Genomic DNA, 26,079 nt, shown 5'->3' on the forward strand with positions numbered 1-26,079 from the left:
CAGTTACACACACTCTATGTTTAGCTCTGGTCTCATTGATCTGTGGGAACTCACATTACTTCAGAGGCTCATTCGCCTTCAACAGTCCTAAAAATAAAGTTTCTATATACAGCATTAGTCACATGACAGCAAAAGCAAAGTTTTTATCAAGCGCCTATTTGTGTTTCATTCAAATGCTTTTTGCTTTATCATCCAATAGCGTTGTGTTTACGAGGACGCATGGCTTTAAGTATAAATGTGCTGTTTGCAGTGTGTCTGGTGATGAAACAGCTGTAAATTACTCCAAACGAGGCTTTCACTTTTGATATTGCTGAACGTGTCAACAGAAAAGTAGTTTGCACCGATGTCACTTCAACAATCAGTGTAGTGTTATTATACTCTTATATACACATATATGAACACCAAAGCACTGATTTGCTGATTTTCACCATAAAAAGTAACTTTTTTAGTTTTTATTTCAATTATTTTTACTGTTTATATGTAATATAGAAAATATAAATCAAAATATTTTATACAGTTGTATTCGAAATTATTCAACCCCCAATGTAAATCAGGTTTATTGGCAAAATGAACAGACTTTCAGTGGTTTGCAATGAACAAATCAAACTAAACTAAATGAAATAGCTCAACACAACAAATGTGTGGTTTCTCCAAATTCAACTGAAAATACAACTTTTAATGATTTCTGATGATCTATGATTTCTTCTATGATCAATGCTTATCATACTTTTTTATTTTCAGAATATACACACACAGACACACTTTTATGTTAGATGCAATTATACACGATTAATTTATTTGACCGCACTAATATATATTTTATATAAAATATATTTAATGTTTTAACTAAAAAAGTCATTTGCCTATACTTTTATTTTTTGTATATATATAAATACACAATTATATATATATAACATATACATTCATATATACAGTAAATGTATACAAGTGTGTAATATATATATAAATAGTTATTTGCCTTTCATATACATGTATATTTGTGTGTGTGTGTGTGTATGTATGTGTGTGTGTGTATATATATATATATATATATAACGTCAAATCGTCTATCGATTAATTATGACTGCATCTAATAATCTAATTTAAAACTTTAAATATATGTATATTTATATATATATATATATATATATATATATATATATATATATATATAATATACACACATATATATAAAAGCCATAAAATCGACTAATCACATATATATAGTATATATGCAATTAATCAATTTGATGGCACTAATATATATATATATACACTAACAAAAAAATGTGTCATACTTTTAGTATATATATTCACACATACATATTTATATATAATACATGTATATAAAAACATACACAAGTGTGTATGTAATATATTATTACAAACATTAAAAAGGCATTTACATTTTCTTTAGAGTAGTTTGAGTGATATTGTACAAAAAAATTTGATCCGTGAAAATCTTTATGACATTTCTTCATCTTTAATTATTAATTTGTTTTTTTAAACATTAAGAAAAGTGAGTTTGGGAAATATTTTGCATGTAAAACACTCATACCTATGAGAGCTGATCATATACATTGATTATATATTGATAATATGTGGTGAAATACGCAGATGCTTCTCTAATGCAGAAACATCTGATATGAAGAATTCATAAGTGATAAACGTGTGTGAGTGCAGAGTAAACAGTGGTATATGTGTGTGTGAGTGTGTGTGTGCATGCATGTATGTATATGTATATGTGTGTGTGTGAGTGCAGAGTAAACTGATATATGTGTGTGTGCATGCATGTATGTGTATGTGTGTGTGAGTGCAGAGTAAACAGACACGACTCAGAGACGAAGCTTCAGTCGTTACACCCCTTCCTCCTCCAGATTTATTGATAGTTTAAAATTACATTTCTATGTCCTAGAACTTCAGTTGCGTTTACCTTCCGACTTAAAAACTGAGTACAAGCAAATGATAGTTTTTTATTATTATTATTATTATCATCTTTTTTTTTCTTTTTTTTTTTAGAGTAGTCTAAAGTGATATTGTACAAAAATAACATTTGATTTCTGTGAAAACATTCACCTTTCTTCAAACTCCGAATCTGTTTTATGACCCCTTGTTTGCATTTCTTCTTTCTCACGATTATGAAGTTTTCACCTCGGGCAGAACGACCTAAACTCCACGGACGAGGCCTTCGACTGGAAACCCCGTGTTTTACAAAGAATATCACGTTCTGAATCTGCTATAAAGTAGTTTGCTTTACATTGTTTTCTCCGCGTATCTTGCGTCCTGCTGGCCCGACGGGACCGGGTGTGTTGTGTGCTGGTCAATCACTCTCACTCATTGATAAAACAACAAAAAAATGCAAATCATTCAAGACCCCGGCGCTGCTTCCCGATCTGATCTGATCTGTGTGGTTATTTTTTTACCGTACTCTTTCCGATCTCTCGACACGTTCGTTCTTCACTCAAAACATCCCTGTTAACCAGTGGCATGGAAAGGGGGTTCTTTAACAAAGCATTATACGTTTACACCTCTAACCAAACTAAACAAACATTTTTTTTTGTATTAAATGCAGAAAGTGGAAGTTTTTTCCACCCCTTTCCTCCTTTTAACATGTCAAGAGCTCACTGGCCTGGGAATTAGCCTCTAATCTGCCAACCGTTGGCCAGTGAAGAGGATTCAGAGAAAATAATACAACCATCAATCAGAAAAGGAGGAGTTGATGGAGGATGGGATTAAGCGGTGGCCTCGATGGTGCACTCTTTGGCCACGTGACCCGATTTCCCGCAGTTATAGCAGTTGACTTCGCTAGCTTTGCTGCACTGCACGGCTACGTGTCCGATCTCGCCACACCTGAGAGGAGCAGAACACACACAGATCAGGCCCGCTCACGGCTCACACACACTCTTCCTACAACCGTCATGGCTCACCTGTAGCACTTGACCTTCTCGCAGCCCTTCTGGATGTGTCCGAAGCCGCCGCACGAGTAGCACTTCTGCTCGTTAGCGTGATCGCAGTCGCGCGCCATGTGACCCGCTTTCCCGCAGTTGTAGCAAACCTGCTCGCGCTCCTTCTTCGGCTCCTTGCAGTCCCTGGAGATGTGGCCGCCTCTGCCGCAGTTGTAGCACGCTGGAAAACACACACACACACACACACTCAATTTAATATACTAGAACATTATTCTCCTCATATTCTCCATTGTTGCGGCTCCTCTCTTCCCAGTCTGTCAGTAACGCTCTGTTTACTTCCTGTCTCTATGAAGCCCCTCCTTCTGAAAAGCACACTGTGCTCTGATTGGTTGGCTGGAGCAGTGTGTTGTGATTGGTCGAGCGCTTCCAGTGTGTTTGGGAAATGTCCCGCCCCTTACCATAACCACCAGTTTAACACACTACTAACTAACTCAACCAGGCCCCGCCCCTTTATTCTGCGCATGAATTATTATAATGAGGAGGAAACTCAAGACTACACTGGAGGCGTTTCAGGCATTTCACTGACACTGATATAGAGAAGAACTGGAGCTTTTCATGATCAAACAGCAACATTACACACTAAACACAGATGAACATGGAGAAAACGTAACACGAGGAGAGTGCATTATGTTGCATTCGGAGATCGACTACTTTTGACTGAGAAAACGCCGGCGGCCGGACACCACACCAGCTGCAGTGAGTTGTTCAAAACCTCTCTCTTTAGTAAACTCTGTGTAGACAAACACTGTTCTCAGTGCTGGAGTTCATGTGTCGAGCCGCTGGTGACACTTCCAGCACACTTTCATGTGTCGAGCCTTCTTAGTGTTTTAGAAATAGTGATTTTGATGCGATCACTGCAGTGCCCCAAGCACTCCCATTCACAAGGGTCAACCCTAACTCCCATTCACAAGGGTCAACCCTAACTCCCATTCACAAGGGTCAACCCTAACTCCCATTCACAAGGGTCAACCCTAACTCCCATTCACAAGGGTCAACCCTAACTCCCATTCACAAGGGTCAACCCTAACTCCCATTCACAAGGGTCAACCCTAACTCCCATTCACAAGGGTCAACCCTAACTCCCATTCACAAGGGTCAACCCTAACTCCCATTCACAAGGGTCAACCCTAACTCCCATTCACAAGGGTCAACCCTAACTCCCATTCACAAGGGTTAACCCTAACTCCCATTCACAAGGGTCAACCCTAACTCCCATTCACAAGGGTCAACCCTAACTCCCATTCACAAGGGTCAACCCTAACTCCCATTCACAAGGGTCAACCCTAACTCCCATTCACAAGGGTCAACCCTAACTCCCATTCACAAGGGTCAACCCTAACTCCCATTCACAAGGGTCAACCCTAACTCCCATTCACAAGGGTCAACCCTAACTCCCATTCACAAGGGTTAACCCTTGATAGATGATGATGGATAGATGATGATGGATAGATGATGATGGATAGATGATGATGGATAGACGATGATGGATAGACGATGATGGATAGATGATGATGGATAGATGATGATGGATAGATGATGATGGATAGACGATGATGGATAGATGCACTTTTACAGACTTCCAAAAAATATACCCATTCACTGCCATTATAAAGCTTGGATATTTTTGAATATAACTCTGATTATACTCCGACTGCATTCGTCTGACAGAAGAAAGTCATTTACACCTAGGATGACTTGAAGGCGAGTAAATCATGGGCTAATTTTAATTTTTGGGTGAACTATCCCTTTAAGACTATAAAAGCAAACTGAATGTGTAATGTGTGAGATGTCCTCACCGTCCTCGGTGCGCTCACAGTCCCGCGCGACGTGGCCCGGCTCTCCACAGCGATAGCAGAACAGATCTAGCGGCGCAGGAGAAACACGTTACTCTCTCTCACACACACACACACACACACACACACACACACACACACACACACACACTCGAGTTTAAGTCGTTACATCGACTGCTCTCACCTTTGCCTCTGCCTCGACCTTTTCCACGTCCGCGTCCCGCATTCGGACAGTTCTTGATCCAGTGGCCGGTGCGACCGCAACCAAAACACTCGTTGCTGCTCATAGCCTCAGACTGCACCCTACGACTGAGAAACACACACTCGAGATCATGAACACACACACACACTCGAGATCATGAACACACACACACACACTCGAGATCATGAACACACACACACACACACACTCGAGATCATGAACACACACTAGGGATGTCCCGATCCGATCCACGGCATCGGTATCGTGCCGATACTGGCCCAAAACGCTAGATCGGATATCGGAGGGGAGAAAAAAAATGATCCGATACCCATTAGGGGTGGAGCGGTACGTATTCGTACCGAACGTACGTTCGGTGCATGGATTTACACAGAGAATACACGGTATAAAAATAAATAAATCTCGCGTGCACATTAATTAATGCAATACGGAACTAACGTTACTGTTAGATACGCGCATATGCGGGTTCTTTAGGGACACCTAATCTGTAGCCCGCCTTAGCTCTGAACGCGCGTCTATATCGCTTCAAACGCTCACTTTATCATTATACGCGCGCGGCGCGTCCTATTCGTTTTAGACGCGCGAATGGATTCAAATTGTTCAAGCATCGAACTAGACGCGATAGACGCAAATTTGACGCTCTATTCGCGTTTGGTGTGAACGCAGCAAAATTAACAGGCTGCGATGTCAAGATTGCAATGCTGGAGTGTGTGTGTGTGTGTCAGAGAGAGAGAGGCACGGGCGCGATCGAACAGTGGAAACATAAAAACATACTCCGTCATTTTCATACAGGACATCATTAAAACTGCAAAAAGTGTTTAGCCTACTTATATTTGTGTAAAACACAACATTGTGCTTTTGTCAAACTGTAAACTCTTGTCAAACTGTAACTGTCACCCAACCAAAATCACTCACACACACACACACACACACACACACACACACACACACACACACACACACACACACACACACACACACACACACGCTGTTTAAAAGCAAAAATGATCTCATCTTTTGGACATTCATCATTGCATTGGTTTTCATTTCTTGTCCTAAAACAGAGCATTAATCTGTTTATTTTTAAGTTACACATTATACATTGAATAAAAAAGAAAATCAAATGTGTTTTTAAAAGTAGTATTATTTTATACAGAAATAAATTATTTATAATTCAGATGAGAATAAAGTTAGTTAATTAAAATTTTAAGGAAACAAATATATTGATCTGAAATATAGCAAATTAATTTTAAATTCATTCAGGTTACCAAACATATCTCAAGGTCTTTTGAATAAAGGCTGGCAGTCTTTCATTATCAGCTGTTGTTGTGGACTATATACTGGAGAAGTATTTGTTCTCCATTTGAGTGAGATGTTTTTAAGTGGCTAATTGAGAAAAGTGCTTCCATTATATTTTATTAGTATTAGTATTAGTTCAAGAATAAAATAAAAATATCGGATTGATATCGGTATCGGCAAATAGCCAAAGCTGCGGCATCGGTATCGGAAGTGAAAAAGTGGTATCGGGACATCCCGAACACACACACACTCGAGATCATGAACACACACACTCGAGATCATGAACACACACTCGAGATCATGAACACACACTCGAGATCATGAACACACACACTCGAGATCATGAACACACACTCGAGATCATGAACACACACGCTCGAGATCATGAACACACACACTCGAGATCATGAACACACACTCGAGATCATGAACACACACACTCGAGATCATGAACACACACTCGAGATCATGAACACACACTCGAGATCATGAACACACACACTCGAGATCATGAAGACACACACTCGAGATCATGAAGACACACTCGAGATCATGAAGACACACACACTCGAGATCATGAAGACACACACACTCGAGATCATGAAGACACACACTCGAGATCACGAAGACACACTCGAGATCACGAAGACACACACATTCGAGATCATGAAGACACACACACTCGAGATCATGAAGACACACACTCGAGATCATGAAGACACACTCGAGATCATGAAGACACACACTCGAGATCACGAAGACACACACACTCGAGATCACGAAGACACATTCGAGATCATGAAGACACACACACTCGAGATCATGAAGACACACACACTCGAGATCATGAAGACACACACACTCGAGATCACGAAGACACATTCGAGATCATGAAGACACACACACTCGAGATCATGAAGACACACACACTCGAGATCATGAAGACACACACTCGAGATCATGAAGACACACTCGAGATCATGAAGACACACACACACTCGAGATCATGAAGACACACACACTCGAGATCATGAAGACACACACACTCGAGATCATGAAGACACACACACTCGAGATCATGAAGACACACACTCGAGATCATGAACACACACACTCGAGATCATGAACACACACACACTCGAGATCATGAACACACACACGAGATCATGAACACACACTCGAGATCATGAACACACACACACACACACACACACACACACACTCGAGATCATGAAGACACACACTCGAGATCATGAAGACACACACTCGAGATCATGAACACACACTCGAGATCATGAAGACACACTCGAGATCATGAACACACACACACACACACACACACACACACACACACACACACACTCGAGATCATGAACACACACACTCGAGATCATGAACACCCACTCGAGATCATGAACCCACACACTCGAGATCATGAAGACACACTCGAGATCATGAAGACACACTCGAGATCATGAACACACACTCGAGATCATGAACACACACACTCGAGATCATGAAGACACACACACACTCGAGATCATGAACACACACACTCGAGATCATGAACACACACACACTCGAGATCATGAAGACACACACTCGAGATCATGAAGACACACACACTCGAGATCATGAAGACACACACACTCGAGATCATAAAGACACACACTCGAGATCATGAAGACACACACACACTCGAGATCATGAAGACACACACACTCGAGATCATGAAGACACACACTCGAGATCATGAAGACACACTCGAGATCATGAAGACACACACACTCGAGATCATGAAGACACACACACTCGAGATCATGAAGACACACTCGAGATCATGAAGACACACACTCGAGATCATGAAGACACACACACTCGAGATCATGAACACACACACACACACTCGAGATCATGAAGACACACACACTCGAGATCATGAAGACACACACACTCGAGATCATGAAGACACACACACTCGAGATCATGAAGACACACACACTCGAGATCATGAACACACACACACACTCGAGATCATGAAGACACACACACTCGAGATCATGAAGACACACACACTCGAGATCATGAAGACACACACACTCGAGATCATGAAGACACACACACTCGAGATCATGAAGACACACACACTCGAGATCATGAAGACACACACACTCGAGATCATGAAGACACACACTCGAGATCATGAAGACACACTCGAGATCATGAACACACACACTCGAGATCATGAACACACACACTCGAGATCATGAACACACACACTCGAGATCATGAACACACACACACACACACACACTCGAGATCATGAACACACACTCGAGATCATGAACACACACTCGAGATCATGAACACACACTTGAGATCATGAACACACACTCGAGATCATGAACACACTCGAGATCATGAACACACACACACACACACACACTCGAGATCATGAACACACACTCGAGATCATGAACACACACTCGAGATCATGAACACACACTTGAGATCATGAACACACACTCGAGATCATGAGATCATGAACACACTCGAGATCATGAACACACACTTGAGATCATGAACACACACTCGAGATCATGAACACACACTCGAGATCATGAACACACACTCGAGATCATGAACACACACTCGAGATCATGAACACACACTCGAGATCATGAACACACACTCGAGATCATGAACACACACTCGAGATCATGAACACACACTCGAGATCATGAACACACACTCGAGATCATGAACACACACACTCGAGATCATGAACACACACACTCGAGATCATGAACACACACTCGAGATCATGAACACACACTCGAGATCATGAACACAGACTTGAGATCATGAACACACACTCGACATCATGAACACACACTCGACATCATGAACACACACTCGACATCATGAACACACACTCGAGATCATGAGATCATGAACACACTCGAGATCATGAACACAGACTTGAGATCATGAACACACACTCGAGATCATGAACACACACTCGAGATCATGAACACACACTCGAGATCATGAACACACACTCGAGATCATGAACACACACACTCGAGATCATGAACACACACTCGAGATCATGAACACACACTCGACATCATGAACACACACTCGACATCATGAACACACACTCGAGATCATGAACACACACTCGAGATCATGAACACACACTCGAGATCATCAGATCATGAACACACTCGAGATCATGAACACAGACTTGAGATCATGAACACACACTCGAGATCATGAACACACACTCGAGATCATCAGATCATGAACACACTCGAGATCATGAACACAGACTTGAGATCATGAACACACACTCGAGATCATGAACACACACTCGAGATCATGAACACACACTCGAATCATGAACACACACTCGAGATCATGAACACACACACTCGAGATCATGAACACACACACTCGAGATCCAGGGCTCCAGACTAACTTTTCCACTGGTTGCACTGGTGCTACCAACTTTCTCAGTTATGGTCGCACCAGCATATGATTTGGTCGCACCTTTTTTTTTTTTTTTTTGCTACATGCCATGGGATTAATCAATGCATGCTGATGAATAGTGGTCTTAATCTGCATACCCTAGTTTTGCACTGATGTAATAAGACTGACAGTGACACAAGACCTCATGTTAGCAAAAAATTTATCTTTTAACTAATAAACTAATAAAAAAACTTTTATGTTCTTTAATGTTTGATTATAATTTTACTGTATTCACATAGGGATGGGAATTGATAAGATTTGATCAATAATAATGCCACTGACGATTCTGATTATTGATCCGATTCTTTAACGATTCTCTTATCGATTCTTGATAGCACTGTGTGGAAAAATGTAGTCAAATGCTTTTCAAAAAAACAAGTGGTTTTATTTATTTTAAAGCTTAAGCTTGAGTAAGCAAACTGTACTTTTTATGTAATTTATGCAATAAATAGAACCTTATTGTAAAGTGTTACTGATTAGTACACCGATTTAGACGTCTCCTGAGTTCACTGTTGGAAAGATCAGTTGTTTTATCCATTCATTAAAATGAATCGGTTCAAATGAGTCATTAGTTTGCGAATTGGACGTGTCATGCGCGTTGTGTGATTATCCAAGCAGTTAGGACATGGACATCCAAGATTTGTGTCAACACAGAAAACATTTCATCACTGGATAGTTTTTTTGGTTAATTAAAGTGTTTTTTTTTGTTTTGTTTTTATGTCAGCTTAATGCCCAGAACGCTTTTCAGAGAAGATAAGGCAACTTATTTAGCACAATTCACACCCAGCGGTAATTCAGAAAAAAAAAAAAAAAAAAAAATAAAAAAAAAATCTCTGAATGCTCCACGGAAACTCTTCCGACCTTTTACCACCGTGTCGATTTATATTGATTAATATGTGCGCGGGAGAGAGAGCAAGACAGCGCCTAGTTTGGAGACGGTGAAGTCTTGTTTACACTCTCGCCTGACTCCGAAGAGAGAGAGAGCGCGCGCGCGAGACCGGGGCTCTCTCTCTGCTCGTTCTTTCAGTTAAACAAGCGCAGCAGTTCATCTACATTACTCACCGATCAAATAAGACTTTGGCGGGCGCTAAAACAAGTTCAATGCAGGAAAATTCATGCGTGAATTTAACTGAGTAGTACATGACCATGCACTCGCACAAATGCGACCACATCAAATTTTAACTCGCACATTCTCAAAAAATGGTCGCATATGCGACCATTTTGGTCGCAGTCTGGAACCCTGAGATCATGAACACACACACTCGAGATCATGAACACACAGACTCGAGATCATGAACACACACTCTCGAGATCATGAACACACACACACACACACTCGAGATCATGAACACACACACTCGAGATCATGAACACTCTCGAGATCATGAACACACACACTCGAGATCATGAACACACACACTCGAGATCATGAACACACACACTCGAGATCATGAACACTCTCGAGATCATGAACACACACACTCGAGATCATGAACACACACACTCGAGATCATGAACACACACTCGTTGCTGCTCATAGCCTCAGACTGCACCCTACGACTGAGAAACACACACTCGAGATCATGAACACACTCGAGATCATGAACACACACTCGAGATCAGGAGATCATGAACACACACTCGAGATCATGAACACACACTCGAGATCATGAACACACTCGAGATCATGAACACACTCGAGATCATGAACACACACTCGAGATCAGGAGATCATGAACACACACTCGAGATCATGAACACACACTCGAGATCATGAACACACTCGAGATCATGAACACACTCGAGATCATGAACACACTCGAGATCATGAACACACACTCGAGATCAGGAGATCATGAACACACACTCGAGATCAGGAGATCATGAACACACACTCGAGATCATGAACACACACTCGAGATCATGAACACACACACTCGAGATCATGAACACACACACTCGAGATCATGAACACACACTCGAGATCATGAACACACACACTCGAGATCATGAACACACACACTCGAGATCATGAACAATATATAGCCTATAATATTGTCTTTTATATTTAGTTTTATTATTATTTTCTTTAATTTTACAGTATAGCCTATGTACAGAAAATAATAATAATAAAACTAAATAAAAGGCAATAATATTATTCCCTATTTATTTTACTAAAGGGTTAGTTCACCCAAAAATGAAACTTCTGTCAGTAATCACTCTCCCTCATGTTGTTCAACCCCGTAAGACTTTCGTTCATCTTCGGAACACAAACGTCAGAACGGAGGCTCACTATTGGCCGACGCTGGTCATGTGTGTGATGCTGGCCAATAGCGAGCCTCCGTTCTGACGTACAACCCAGAAGTTGTACACTACGCTGTTACACTACGTGAACTCACTCAGAGAAACACAGAAGAAAATCAAGAGTTGAATAAAGTCATATTTTTTATTTATTTTTGCGCACAGAAAGCATTCTCGTCGCTTGATAAACTTAAGGGTTGAGCCGCTGTAGTCACTGGACTATTTTAACGATGTCTTTACTAACTTTCTGGGCCGGCAAGTTTCAATAACAGAGAAGCCTATGGAGGAGTGAGACAGCTCTCAGATTTAATCAGAAATATCTTCAATGTCTTACAGGGTTGAAACAAGAGTAATTACTGACAGAATTTTCATTTTTGGTTGAACTAACCCTTTAATATGTTTTTATTATTATTATTGCTATATCTAGCCATGAATATATATTATATTGTCTTTTTATTTAGTTTTATTATTTTCTGTACCTAGGCTTTACTAAATGTTCTAAACAAATCTGTTGTTTTAATGCTTTGGCAATACAAAATGTAAAAAAACGGTCATGTCTATAAAGCTTTCTGAACTGGTTTGGTTTCAGCGAGTTGTTGATTTGAGAACCGCTCGGACAGATTCAATCGATTCCTTGAAAAGAGAACCGACTCATTTGTTCACGAATCGGACTTCAAAACAACTGTCACCTTTTACAAATCACGTTATGCTCACCATAAACCATTTAAACGTGCTGAAACCTACAATTTGAAGAGGGTTTTCGATTAAAATCGGTGCGACTGGAATGTTTGGAATCGGAACGATGCCAAAAAACACAACGAATTCGAGCGTTCGAACGCGCCTATTGTGAACAGAAATGCTATGCTAATAAACACACAGAAAACACACCGAGTCACTTCAGACAGCAGTGTCTTCGAATCTCCCCGCACTGGAAAGAATCAAAACAAGCTGGTCGTGTGAGATGAAGCCCTGAGGAAGATCAGCAATAGTCTTCCTCGGGCTGATTTCTGGCCTCACTCACCCGGTCCATCAGGCTGGTTCCCACAGACCCTTTCTCTCACACACATCCAGTCCCACGACGACATTGAATCTATCCTTCAGCTACGCGTTTCGCTAATTTCGCACATTAGCGTCGCGATAATGGCCGCCCCGATGTAACGAGTTTCCCGCGCGCAGCCTGTCGCAGTTTAGGCCAAAGTGCGCCGTCAGAAAACACACTTCTGTGTCTTTCTAGACACGTTTAGACTGAATGATTCGCCTTAAAAACACACGCGTGGCATTTCGAGACGGCGGAGACTCTCTCCGAGACCTTGACGGTGTCACCACACTATATGCGTCGAGTTAAATGTCGTGTTTTCGCCCGTTAAGGGAACTCACCTCGGCGACGTGACTCGTTGCTGTTTATTTTCGGTTCCTCCTCTCAGTCTCTGCGCCACACGCGGTTTGCGCACGGTACCGAATCCCGAAGCCCCGCCCACATCTGAGACTCTGCACACGGCCCGCTCATTCTGCGCACACACACACACACACACACACACACACACTCTCTCTCTCTCTCTCTCTCACACTCACTCTCTCTCACTCTCACTCTCTCTCTCTCTCTCTCTCTCTCTCTCTCTCTCTCACACACACACACACACACACAGAAAACACACACTTTGTCTGTCTCTCTCTCTACACACACTCTCTCTCTCTCTGTATGTCTCTCTCTCTCTCTCTCTCTCTCTCTCTCTCTCTTTCTCTCTCTCTCACACACACACACACACACACACACACACACTCTCTCAAACACACACTTTCTTTCTCACACACACACACACACACACAACACACACACACACACACACACACACACACACACACACACACACACACACACACACACACACACACACACACACACACACACACACACTCAGATAGATAGATAGATATATAGATCTTTTACATTGTTTATGGCTAGTAATCCAAATAAATTATTCATACTTCTGCACTAGTAGTTTGTGAATAGTGTTTGGAAATAATAATACATATAGATTTCCGTCCACGACTGACTCCTCTAGCTGACCAACATCTGTTTATTTATTTCTATGTGTTCTTGTCTCTACAATATGTATTTTATAGGAATGCACCTGTCAGAAAGAGAGAGAGAGACATATATGACACACACACACACACACACACACACACACACACACACACACACACACACACACACACACACACACACACACACACACACACACACACACACTCACACATGCAAACACAATTTTTCTTTCCTGTTTTTCCACACATACAGAATTTGTTCTAATTTGGTCATTTTTATTTTTATTAAAAAAAAATTTTTTTTTTTAAAGGGGTCATGAATTGAGAATAAAAATTTTCCTTGATCTTTTGACAGTTAAGAGTTCGTTATACTATAAAAAATACCCTATACGTTTCAAAACTCCAAACTTCCTTGTTATTCCAAAAACTGCTTTTATTGAACCCAAGGCCAGAAAACGACAGGATCTGAGAAGTGGAGACTTGTGGCATCACAGGGCAGCGAAAGACCACAGAAGAGTATCAGTAATCAATAATATGATATCAAACATATCAATAATATGCAAAATCTTATATATCAATGTATATTTACGTCACAGAGTCACTACGCCCACTAAATAGTGACATGAGAACGAGTTAAGATCGACACAGGATCAATACCATTACCTTGCAAACGATTCTAATGTGGGTGTGGGTTTTTTCAACAATGTGAATGTCTCAGCAGTGCATCATTTGTTTGTATTCGGTGCATTTTACTGTGGATTATTTGGTAAATCAGTCGCAATTTCGGTGCAGGCTTTGCAAACAGACTTTTACGATATGGATCTGCCAGCATGTAAGTAATCATGTTTATTCTAATGCCTGATCTGTGATCAGTGATTTCTGATGTGTAATTATTCAAGTTCAGACAGATCATCACTCAAGCCAGTGACTAAACGATCAATTTCACATCGTTTCTCTTACTAGGATGAAAATCATCTTATTTAAACTGTGATTAAATTATATACAGAAAGCGATCAAAGAACGCTCCCTTTCCAATCGCCCAAGCTTGAAATCAATGACGTTGTTACACTGCACAACGAAGCTCTTACTGTATTTACATTGTGTTTGCATTGTTGTTTGGTGAAAGCATTCATGAGAGTGCATAAATTGCGTTGCAATGATGAGATCACTTCATTCACGCGATCAACTGTCCGTCATCTGCTCAGTGCTCATCACTGCAACCTTTCATGTGTTGGAATATATCTAAATATATGATCCATACTTTTCACGATTCGTTCATCTCGATAGCTATAATAGTAAAATGTAGTAAAAGTTTTCGAGAGAGTTCTCACAGCCAATCACAGCAGTGGGCGTGTACACTGAAGTCTCACAGCCAATCACAATAGTGGGCGTTTACACTGAAGTCTCACAGCCAATCACAATAGTGGGCGTTTACACTGAAGTCTCACAGCCAATCACAGCAGTGGGCGTTTACACTGAAGTCTCACAGCAGCCAATCACAGCAGTGGGCGTTTACACTGAAGTCTCACACAGACACGCCCCCTCAAACAGAGCGTTCAAATCAGAGGCTAAAATCAGGCATGGAAAAATGCCTTTTATTTCTAAATTATGACAATTTTTGATGTACAAATCATACTAACATTATAAAGGCACCCCAGGAAACATTTTAAAATAATAAAATAATCCAGTTCATATAAATGCTTTGATAATACAATGTACAATTTGTCATGCCAATAAAGCTCACTTGATTTTGAGAGAGAGAGAGAGACAGAGAGAGAGAGAGAGACAGAGAGAGAGAGAGAGAGAGAGAGAGAGAGAGAGAGAGAGAGAGACAGAGACAGAGAGAGAGAGAGAGACAGAGACAGAGACCGACTGATGGAGAATCTTCCAGCAGGATCAATACTCTGAGCTGCGGTCTCTCACTGTTAAGGTGGTTTGTGTATCTGGAGCTTTTCAGCTCTGTCATCAACACGTATCTTTACAAAAATATAACAAATATTTAGATACAATACAAAATACAAAGATAATTGCTGCTAATGAACATGGGATGAAAGCAGCTTTACAGAGATAACAGGAAAATAATGCAGCAGAGTTTGTTTCCAGAAGAAAATAGTGTCACAGTCCAGCTTCAGTAAGTTCAGTGATGTTTAATTTTTGTTGTAAAAAAAAAAAGTTATTAATTTAGTTCATTTATATATACAGCCGCTCTGGAGTAAACCGTGATGTCATTGTCAGCTCAGCTCAGTTCTCATATAATGCTGTCAATGCAGGAGATCAATAATATTGTTGAATATTAAATTAAATGAGAAGGAGAAATATAAATGATCAGATATACAGAAGTAATATCTGCACTTGAACTGCTGTGTTTTCTGTTGTGTTCAGATGATGCAAGCCTGAGGGAATACCTTAAATCTGCTCTGTGTTCTCTCCGCCTCTAAGAGCATCCGAGATGTCCTGGGATTCACACAGAGCCGCAGCTCAAGCACATCAGCAGGAGAAGGGCCTTTCCTTGGATGTACACTAAAGGAAAAACATCCTGAATTATTTGTCTTTGGCCTGCTTTAATCCACTGAGGATGAGGGCGAAGAGAACGGATCCAGCAGAGCACTTGATGGCCTTATGGTTGGATATGAGAAGATGATCTCATGGGTGGATTTCAGAAGCCCTTCCTGATCCAGGTGAGGAATAATCTGTTCTTACATGACAATAAACTGAAGATGATGACAGATTGCAGAGGAAGTCACTGTGATCTTGTTTTAAATGTAATCTTTTGTCTTACATCTTGGATCAAAACAAAATAAAACTCTCGCATTGAATTTGAATAGATCATCATGCATCCAATAACGGTCTATATAACTGAAGAGTTATGACAGTCATTGTGTAATATAGTGCTGGACTGAGATTATGTGTAATTGTGTTTCATTTAATGATTTTTATGCACAATATCCGGAAGAGATTATAAATCTTGAAGTAATTTGTTGCTGTGGCCAAGAGGTGGCACTGTTATGTCAGACAAAACTGTTTTATGTCATTTCTAGTATATGGATCATCTGAAAAAATACATAAAAAGCTAGTAAATAATACAACTAGTGCTGGGCAACATCCAAAATAAAAGTTTGTGTTTTTGTGTTTACATAATATATGTGTATAATTATTTTGTATATATAAATACACACATATGCATGTATTGTATATATTTAAAAAATATTTGCATGTATATACTGTACATATAATTATACAGAATTTATATTATATATAAATAATATTATATATAAATATAATTATTTTATATATAAATAACAATTTTTTTCTTAAATATATACATGCATATGTGTGTATTTATATATACAAAATAATTATACCCAGCACAAACACATATATTATGTAAACACAAACCTTTATCGCGATTAATCATTGCCCAGCACTAAATAGAACAAATCATCATATTTAAAACATTTTCAGAAGTAAAAGTGTAACCTGCTAAAACATAATGTAGAATCTGTTACTCATGCAACTCAAATCGCAATCAGTGCTGAATGTTGTGGATGTAAAGCCCTCCTGTGTCCTCCTAACATTACAGTATTGATGTAGTGTTTACTGGAGCTTTTATAAGACTGTTCACGGCCCTTAGGAAAATTATTCATGATTTTGTGATCAATTAAAGGTGCATTGCGCAACATTTCATGTTAAAAATACCCGTTTTTCTAACCCATACATGCTTAAACAATAGCCTGATGGGCTGAATGAGCCCTTCTCTGATCACTGCGATTGCCCCTATAATCCTGTACAGTAAAATAAATAAGAGGGATTCGGGTCGGAATTTGAGACTGGGCGTGACGTCATGCGCGTTCAGTTGCAGTGTTGCAGTTTCGCTTGTCGCCAAAGGGGGCATAGTTCTGCAAAAACTCAGAGACTTGCGCAATGCACCTTTAATGTTTGTATTACCATAGTTTTCCGACAAATATGATTAAATGGTGGATAACATGTTGTTGTTTTAATGGAAAGCACTTTGGCCAACACATGTTGTTTTTAAATGTGCTTTACAAATAAACTAAACTAAACTAAACATCGTATCTATAAGGAAATAAAAAAAAAAAAGAACAAAAAAAAAACATACCACTCTGAAACGTCCTGTGAAATCCGTTCTGCATGATCCTCTTGTTCATTAACATCGTCAGGGTCTGGATCGGGCTCGAAATGGGTTCAAATTTACACCATTGTTAAAGCGCAACTGTCACCAAATTGCAACCTAGGGTCTTTTTGTGAATCTATTTAAGGCAAACTTTCCTTTAAAAACATGATTAGAATGGAAACGCCACTTTTAAGTTTGACCGTATTTCCGTTTTCGGTCAAATTGCCTTGTGAATGGGAGTGCTTGGGGCACTGCAGTGATCGCATCAAAATCACTATTTCTAAAACACTAAGAAGGCTCGACACATGAACTCCAGCACTGAGAACAGTGTTTGTCTACACAGAGTTTACTAAAGAGAGAGGTTTTGAACAACTCACTGAAGCTGTTGTGGTGTCCGGCCGCCGGCGTTTTCTCAGTCAAAAGTAGTCGATCTCCTAATGCAGCGTAACAGAGAGGAGAGTAAAGATGGAAAGCTCCTAAACCTAGTTCCATATAAATTCACGGCTAATTTGTTGTTTTGTCGTTAGTGAAAATCAATATTGACCTTGTATTTGAAAATGGATCCTCGTATAAGAAACAATACTAAAATTCAGAGTCAGTTCATTCGCATGGGGCGTATGTATAGGGCGTGGCTTTATTTAGTCTGTGGGGAATTGATTGGATGGTTGTGGTTTGCTATTGGTGGATCTAATGTGAGTGACAGATTGCCCCGCCCTCGCACCACTAAACACGTCATCAGAGAAGAGATGTGGCTCAAACAGGGAGGGGAAGTTATTTTGATTCAAGATTACGAGGCACGTGTATTTAAAACAATAATGATGTGCACGGGTGAATTATTTATAATAAACACGGCAATATTTCATAAATTTCATGGTTTAAATGTATGCAGGGCTTGCCATATCACGCGACCGTCTGCGAAAAATAGCGTTGTTGTCGCGTCGCGAGCTGTGACGAAAGCGATGACATCACTCTCACGTCACTCTCTCCCTGTAGCGATAATCATGGCGGATCAACAATTCAGCAACTTTCTTTGGTGAGTAAAGCGAGTCTCCTCTAGTTCCCGTGCACAGTGTTTCATGCAGACTATATCCGCGTCTCACTGCTCATCTGATCGAGAATATAGATAATCATCCATCGCAGTTGTTGTTGTGTGTGTGTGTGATGTGTACTAAACTGAAGATCATTGATTGAGCTTGTAAACACGGTTAAATATATTAAAGCACGCACTGTTAATCTTTCTAGCCATACAGTCAGCTGTGTGTGTGTGTGTGTGTGTGTGTGTGTGTGTGTGTGTGGCTGCTGTATCAAAGTAACTAAACACATAAACTGAGGTCAAAACATCAGAGTTTGTGGCTAGTGAAAATATTCTGTCTTTTGTCGGTGAATATTGTTATGGTAAACTGGGTCATAGTTTAATGAAAGTAGTTCTGAAATAGTGTTTTAAAACAGTTGAACAAATGACATGTAACTGGGTGACACAATGTCCTCTGAATTACTGCCCTCTTCATAGTTAAAAAAATGCAAATAGCCTTCTCTGTTTGATCAAGTTATCGGTCAGTTCTGCTTTAGAACAAAGGCAAGATATGAATGTGTGTTTGTAGAATTAGACATTTCAGATAAGTCTTCAGAAAATTGTCTTACACATTACATTTGTGTATTCCAGTTTAGCATTTACTGTATACATAAATACTGAATCTGGATGGCTGCATTGCAGATATGTTTGCATTTTATGAACAGCATTCATATTTTCAAAGCTTTAACTTGATAAATCATTGGCATTGCATTTTTAAGCTTAATGCACACTTAATATCTAATGCAAGCACATTTATATTATGTTATATTTCATTGTAGTGTTATAAATGCACTCAAACACAAGATATTGTGACATTATGACCAATGTTTGTTGTAAAGGAAGGGCATCGTTTTAATGTGTAAACCTGACATTGATATTGCATTATATGTGTGATGCTGAGAGAAATGAGGAAGAATTATTCAGCATGACACAGAAATGCTTCACCGAGTAATTAGTGTTTCTGACACGTTGACCGTCGGATTAGCATGAGCGTGTGTGTGTGAGCCGCTCAGACCTGCTCGACTGGTTCCTGATGGCAGAACAATGAACGAGTTCAACCCAACATAGTTGCACAGTTACTTTCCGAGAGAGAACAGGTGGATGTCGAGCGGCTCATGCAGAATGGGTGAGAAATGCGTTGGTCTGTGTAACTGGCAGGACTGGTGTGGTGTGGGCGAGCCATCTGATCGACACACACTGCCAGGGCAGAGGAGGAACAGCTAGAAACACTGAGTAACTGTCAGGATACTGTAAGTCTCGTGCTAGCTTCTCTCTCAGCAGTTCCTGACAGATATCTGTCACCATCTGCACTTCTGCTCTTCTAGCGGCAGAGACTCGGTGATTAATGTTTCTGTTGGGTGTTTGGTCCTGAAAAGCAGGTTAAAATCACACGATTGACTGAGAGATTCTCTGCGTTTTCATTTTAAAGGTTCAGCATCTGATTTACATTTATTCATTTATCCAAAGCGACTTACAAATGAGAACAATAGAAGCAGTGAAACTAACAATAGGACAACAATATGCAAGTGCTGTGACCCTTCCAGTTTAGTCTAAAGTACATGGACTTTTATTAATTTATTTTTATAAATAGAACATGCAAGCATTGGTTTCATTCTTGTTATCAAGCTCAAAATTTGACTTTTTTTGTGTGTGTTTCTCAAGGGTGTAACTCTGGTTTGAGAAGTGGGGGACACAAAATCGGGGAACATTTTTTCAATTTGAATCCCATTTCCTGCATTTACATACATTTAGGGACTATGGTGATACAAAATAATTAATAATAATAATTTTGAAAATAATTAAGTTGATTATAATGCCGCCATAAAGAATAGTAGGCTACTAAACTATGTATAACAAAAAGATGTCTTACTTTCTTTATTGTTTAATAGATTGCCAAGACTTGAGAGAATCATTTTATAAAGTCAAAAATGTTCACTATTAATGTTTTGTGTGTAAATAAAATTGAAATAAAGTGAGACTCAACTTCCACTGTAATGTAGAAACAACATAAAGACAGTATATTGTAAATAATTGTTTAATGGCATCTTTTTATGAACGAAGGCCAGTCTCACTGATATTAATATAGCTACTGATGTCTCGATGAAAATAATGTTTCCCCCCAAATTTTAAACATTAGGCTTCAAAAATATAACAACTTTTAGTTTAAGTGAACTTTAAACAATCCTCACTTAAACCCATAATAAATGTCATTTACCTGTGCCTTTCCTGTCTTAACAGGTACGAAATATACAGAAATTGAATAAGGTTAGGGTTAACCTTATTTTTTTAACCCTATTTATGCCATGTTAACCTAGGGTTGTCCACCCTGTCCCCATAGGAAACTACGCCGTTCCTCCATTGTAGTCTTGAGTTTCTTCTGGGAACGAACACGTCTCAATATTCCTCATTATAATAATTAATACGCAGAATAAAGAGGCGGGGCCTGGTTGAGTTAGTTAGTAGTGTGTTAAACTGGTGGTTATGGAAAGGGGCGGGACATTTCCCAAACACACTCGAAGCGCTCGACCAATCTCAACACACTGCTCCAGCCGACCAATCAGAGCACAGTGTGCTTTTCAGAAGGAGGGGCTTCATAGAGACAGGAAGTAAACAGAGCGTTACTGACAGACTGGGAAGAGAGGAGCCGCAACAATGGAGAATATGAGGAGAATAATCAACATTCAAGCAGGAAAACCTGTTCTAGCAACATCACGACTTTGCATAAAATAGTAATTTAATTCTTGTTATCAAGCTCAAAATTGGATTGTTGTTTTGTGTTTCTGATGCTTAGTGTTATTATAATGACTTCAAACTCATTAATTGACAGTGAATAATTATTTTATGAAAAGACTGACTTTGATAAAGCAGAAGTGTGCTCCTCCTAACATGATGCACATTCATCATCAAAATGTTATCAGTTTGTTATTATCATCATAATCTGAAAAACATTTGGCTGTTGTTTTGAATGATTTCTCGTCAGAGTCTTGACCTTGTTTATAAAAGCTAAGTTTTTAACTCTAGAGTCATTTCAGAGGCAGTAAAAATGTATGTTTTTTCCTTAGCTTTTAATAATGTGTTGTAATTTTGGTTGTGTGCATTTCTATGTTTACGGACAGCGCTCTGGTACCCAGTGTGGTTTTTGAAAGTGCTCTAGAAATAAAGCTGAGTTATAAAGCGTTCTCTGCTGTTCCGGAGGGGTTCGCTGCTAGTCACGTAGTCGCATTACAAACACAATACCCACGTCAGAGCGGCCGGCGCTGAACCAGAGCAGTGGCAGTAGGAGATGCAGTTTTCTATTAACCGTAGATCATGTTTCATGCCTTGTGTGATCAGATCAGTGTGTGTGATCAGATCAGTGTGTGTGAGGTTGATCAGTGTGTGTGATCAGATCAGTGTGTGTGAGGTTGATCAGTGTGTGTGATCAGATCAGTGTGTGTGAGGTTGATCAGTGTGTGTAAGGGTTGATCAGTGTGTGTGATCAGATCAGTGTGTGTGATCAGATCAGTGTGTGTGAGGTTGATCAGTGTGTGTGATCAGATCAGTGTGTGTGAGGTAGGGGTGGGAGATATTGACAAAAATGAATATCTCGATATTTTTTTCCAATATCTCGATATCGATATTCAGACGATATTTTTGCCATACTTCAAAGAAATGTGTGCAAACTGGCAAAGAAGGCCCAGTTGGTCTTTTGACTTGCTGCATTTGACTTATTATTGTAGGCTATAGAAAAAAAAAACAATAAAGGAGCTAACTAACTAAACAGAATCTGAGGTGGGTCAGCCCCTACTTTTTCCACTTACAAAAAAATACAAATAAAAAAAAAAACGGAACCAGGCACCTCTTGCAACAGTGATTATTAAATCAAACAACAATATTGTTGATGATAAATTCAAAGTAAAAAATGTTCTTTTCAAAACGCTATCCATCAATTTTTTCCCCAAAACGCTATAAATCCATCTTTTTTTTTTTTTTTTTTCAAAAACTGATGGTTTGTCTTTTTAAAAAAGTCTTTTGTCTTTTATTTTTCGTGTTTGCATTTATGAGGAAAAAACAATATTACGTGACAGTTCTCCATTATGGACGCGAGCGCTCTGAAAGCGTCACTAAAAGACTTTCAAACTTTCACAGATACCTCAAAACAGAAAGCACAAAGCCTTTCTTTAAAACGAATTTCGTTTTGTATTAATTGTATCTTAATTTTAATATTTTTTTCATTACCAATTTCTGGATTTAATACATAAAAAGAAAAAAGAAAACTATGTAGCCTAATAAATGTGCATTTCTCCGGTGCGTTCACAGCCTACTGCAAAGATCGCGAGTCAATAGCCTATCGTAAACTTCATCTTTGCAGCCGACACAGAAATGAATAAACAATTAAAATGTCTTATTGCAATATTTTACATATTCATAATCATTACTTTTGCTGGATCTTTGAGGCAGCTTTTTAGGTTTATGGCGTTTTGGAAAAGAGCTCTTCACGTACAAACACCGTTTCACCAAGGCACAGCGGCCCTTCAGCACATAAGAACAAAAAGAGAAAAAGCACGGACTTACTAATTACGAAACTTTGATGTGGTCCAACAGGTGAAACAGTCACAAATTCCTCTGCAACTCAAACCTTCTCAGTACGAGTTATGAAGGAAGAGAACAGCATTACAGTTTTCAGCGCGTCCTCCTCTGATTGCTGTGTTGTGACTGAAAAAGTGCGTGCAGGAGCACATGCGCAAAACGTAGGTTTGTAAAATGTCCTTTTGTAAAATGACATGATAAAATAAAAATAATTCTTATATCATTTTATAAAACGGTTTTGCGCATGTGCTTCTGCGCGCACTATTTCGTGCGTTTTTGACGACACGCGACCATGGGCTGGGCCACTCGTTGCTTCCGGGAATAGTACTGCCCTATACAGTATTAAAAATCGCTACATATAATTGTTTAGAATGTTATAGTGTGCGTTATTTGTTTTCTCTTTAACTTCTTTCAGCTCTTTTCATGTTTGGGGGGTCGGATTGTACAAATTATGAAATATTCGATATCCCAATTTTGCATATCGTCCAGACAACAATTTGGATATTATCGTCTAAACGATATATCGCCCACCTCTAGTGTGAGGTTGATCAGTGTGTGTGATCAGATCAGTGTGTGTGATCAGATCAGTGTGTGTGAGGTTGATCAGTGTGTGTGATCAGATCAGTGTGTGTGAGGTTGATCAGTGTGTGTGATCAGATCAGTGTGTGTGAGGTTGATCAGTGTGTGTGATCAGATCAGTGTGTGTGAGGTTGATCAGTGTGTGTGATCAGATCAGTGTGTGTGAGGTTGATCAGTGTGTGTGAGGTTGATCAGTGTGTGTGATCAGATCAGTGTGTGTGAGGTTGATCAGTGTGTGTGATCAGATCAGTGTGTGTGAGGTTGATCAGTGTGTGTGATCAGATCAGTGTGTGTGAGGTTGATCAGTGTGTGTGAGGTTGATCAGTGTGTGTGATCAGATCAGTGTGTGTGAGGTTGATCAGTGTGTGTGATCAGATCAGTGTGTGTGAGGTTGATCAGTGTGTGTGATCAGATCAGTGTGTGTGAGGTTGATCAGTGTGTGTGATCAGATCAGTGTGTGTGAGGTTGATCAGTGTGTGTGAGGTTGATCAGTGTGTGTGAGGTTGATCAGTGTGTGTGAGGTTGATCAGTGTGTGTGAGGTTGATCAGTGTGTGTGATCAGATCAGTGTGTGTGAGGTTGATCAGTGTGTGTGATCAGATCAGTGTGTGTGAGGTTGATCAGTGTGTGTGATCAGATCAGTGTGTGTGAGGTTGATCAGTGTGTGTGATCAGATCAGTGTGTGTGAGGTTGATCAGTGTGTGTAAGGGTTGATCAGTGTGTGTGAGGTTGATCAGTGTGTGTGTGAGGTTGATCAGTGTGTGTGAGGTTGATCAGTGTGTGTGTGAGGTTGATCAGTGTGTGTAAGGGTTGATCAGTGTGTGTGAGGTTGATCAGTGTGTGTGTGAGGTTGATCAGTGTGTGTGAGGTTGATCAGTGTGTGTGTGAGGTTGATCAGTGTGTGTGTGTGTGTGTGTGTGTGTGTGTGTGTGTTCCAGATTACTGCGCGCCGCTGCCTGCCGTGATGGAGCATGTTCAAGGGGCCTGGAAGAGCGCCAGCCATGGGTTCGGATGCAAAGACTCGGTGTTCGAAGATCCCTGCATGTCTCCCAACATCCTCAAGAACTTCCCGTACCGGAGATTGTCAGACGATGGGAGAATCCCAGACTCTAAAGCTAGCGGCACAATCCGCGTCTACCTGCCCAACAAACAGCGGACTGTGGTAACAGTACAGCCCTCTGTGTTATTCTCCATGTTCATGATGAGGACGGAGTGTGTATTTAATCTTTATCCCAGTTCAGTGCTTTAGACCTGAGGCCCGTTCTCTCCAAGAACGATTATTATAACAATTGGTGAATTCCAAACGGCGTTTTTGCGATAAAAATGAACGACTGAATCCCTTCCAACTTTCTTTTAATTTAATATTCAACAATATTTTTGATCTCCTGCATTGACAGCATTATATGAGCTGGACGATGACATCACTGTTTTCTCCAGAGCCGCTATATATAGAAATGAACTAAATTAATAACTTTTTTAAAACAGAAACGAACCATCACTGAACTTACTGAAGCTGGACTGTGACGCTGTTTTCTTCTGGAAACAATCTTTGTTGCATTATTCTCC

At 39.9% G+C, this 26,079-nt stretch overlaps 2 protein-coding genes across 9 annotated transcripts in view; one reads left to right on the forward strand and one right to left on the reverse strand.

Moving 5' to 3' along the window:
• Positions 1-1,848: 1,848 nt before the first annotated feature.
• On the reverse strand, positions 1,849-13,863 carry cnbpb (CCHC-type zinc finger, nucleic acid binding protein b). 2 transcript variants are annotated; one of them, XM_081357735.1, is made up of 5 exons: positions 13,491-13,863; positions 4,944-5,068; positions 4,763-4,828; positions 2,928-3,126; positions 1,849-2,850 (listed from the first exon to the last, which is right to left on the reverse strand). In XM_081357735.1, exons 2-5 carry the CDS (start codon positions 5,044-5,046, stop codon positions 2,733-2,735), a joined length of 486 nt encoding a protein of 161 aa, XP_081213861.1. In that variant the 5' UTR covers positions 5,047-5,068; positions 13,491-13,863; the 3' UTR covers positions 1,849-2,732. The 2 variants fall into 2 exon arrangements, with proteins under 2 accessions (XP_081213861.1, XP_081213862.1); XM_081357736.1 differs by having other exon boundaries at positions 13,135-13,541.
• Positions 13,864-19,031: 5,168 nt separating this feature from the next.
• The window catches only part of raf1b (Raf-1 proto-oncogene, serine/threonine kinase b), a 40,564-nt gene continuing 33,516 nt past the window's right edge, over positions 19,032-26,079 (forward strand). For 2 of the 7 annotated variants that reach the window (XM_081358084.1, XM_081358088.1), the window contains exons 1-2: positions 20,392-20,492; positions 25,452-25,675. In XM_081358084.1, the coding sequence (XP_081214210.1) occupies positions 20,468-20,492; positions 25,452-25,675 (249 nt within the window). In that variant the 5' untranslated portion in view covers positions 20,392-20,467. Of the gene's footprint in view, positions 19,328-20,344; positions 20,617-25,451; positions 25,676-26,079 lie in introns of those variants that run through there. The other 5 variants (XM_081358089.1, XM_081358085.1, XM_081358086.1 and 2 more) reach the window with 5 other exon arrangements.

The sequence above is a fragment of the Scardinius erythrophthalmus genome (genome assembly GCF_964197995.2).
Source record: "Scardinius erythrophthalmus genome assembly, chromosome: 25".
Taxonomy (NCBI): Eukaryota; Metazoa; Chordata; class Actinopteri; order Cypriniformes; family Leuciscidae; genus Scardinius; species Scardinius erythrophthalmus.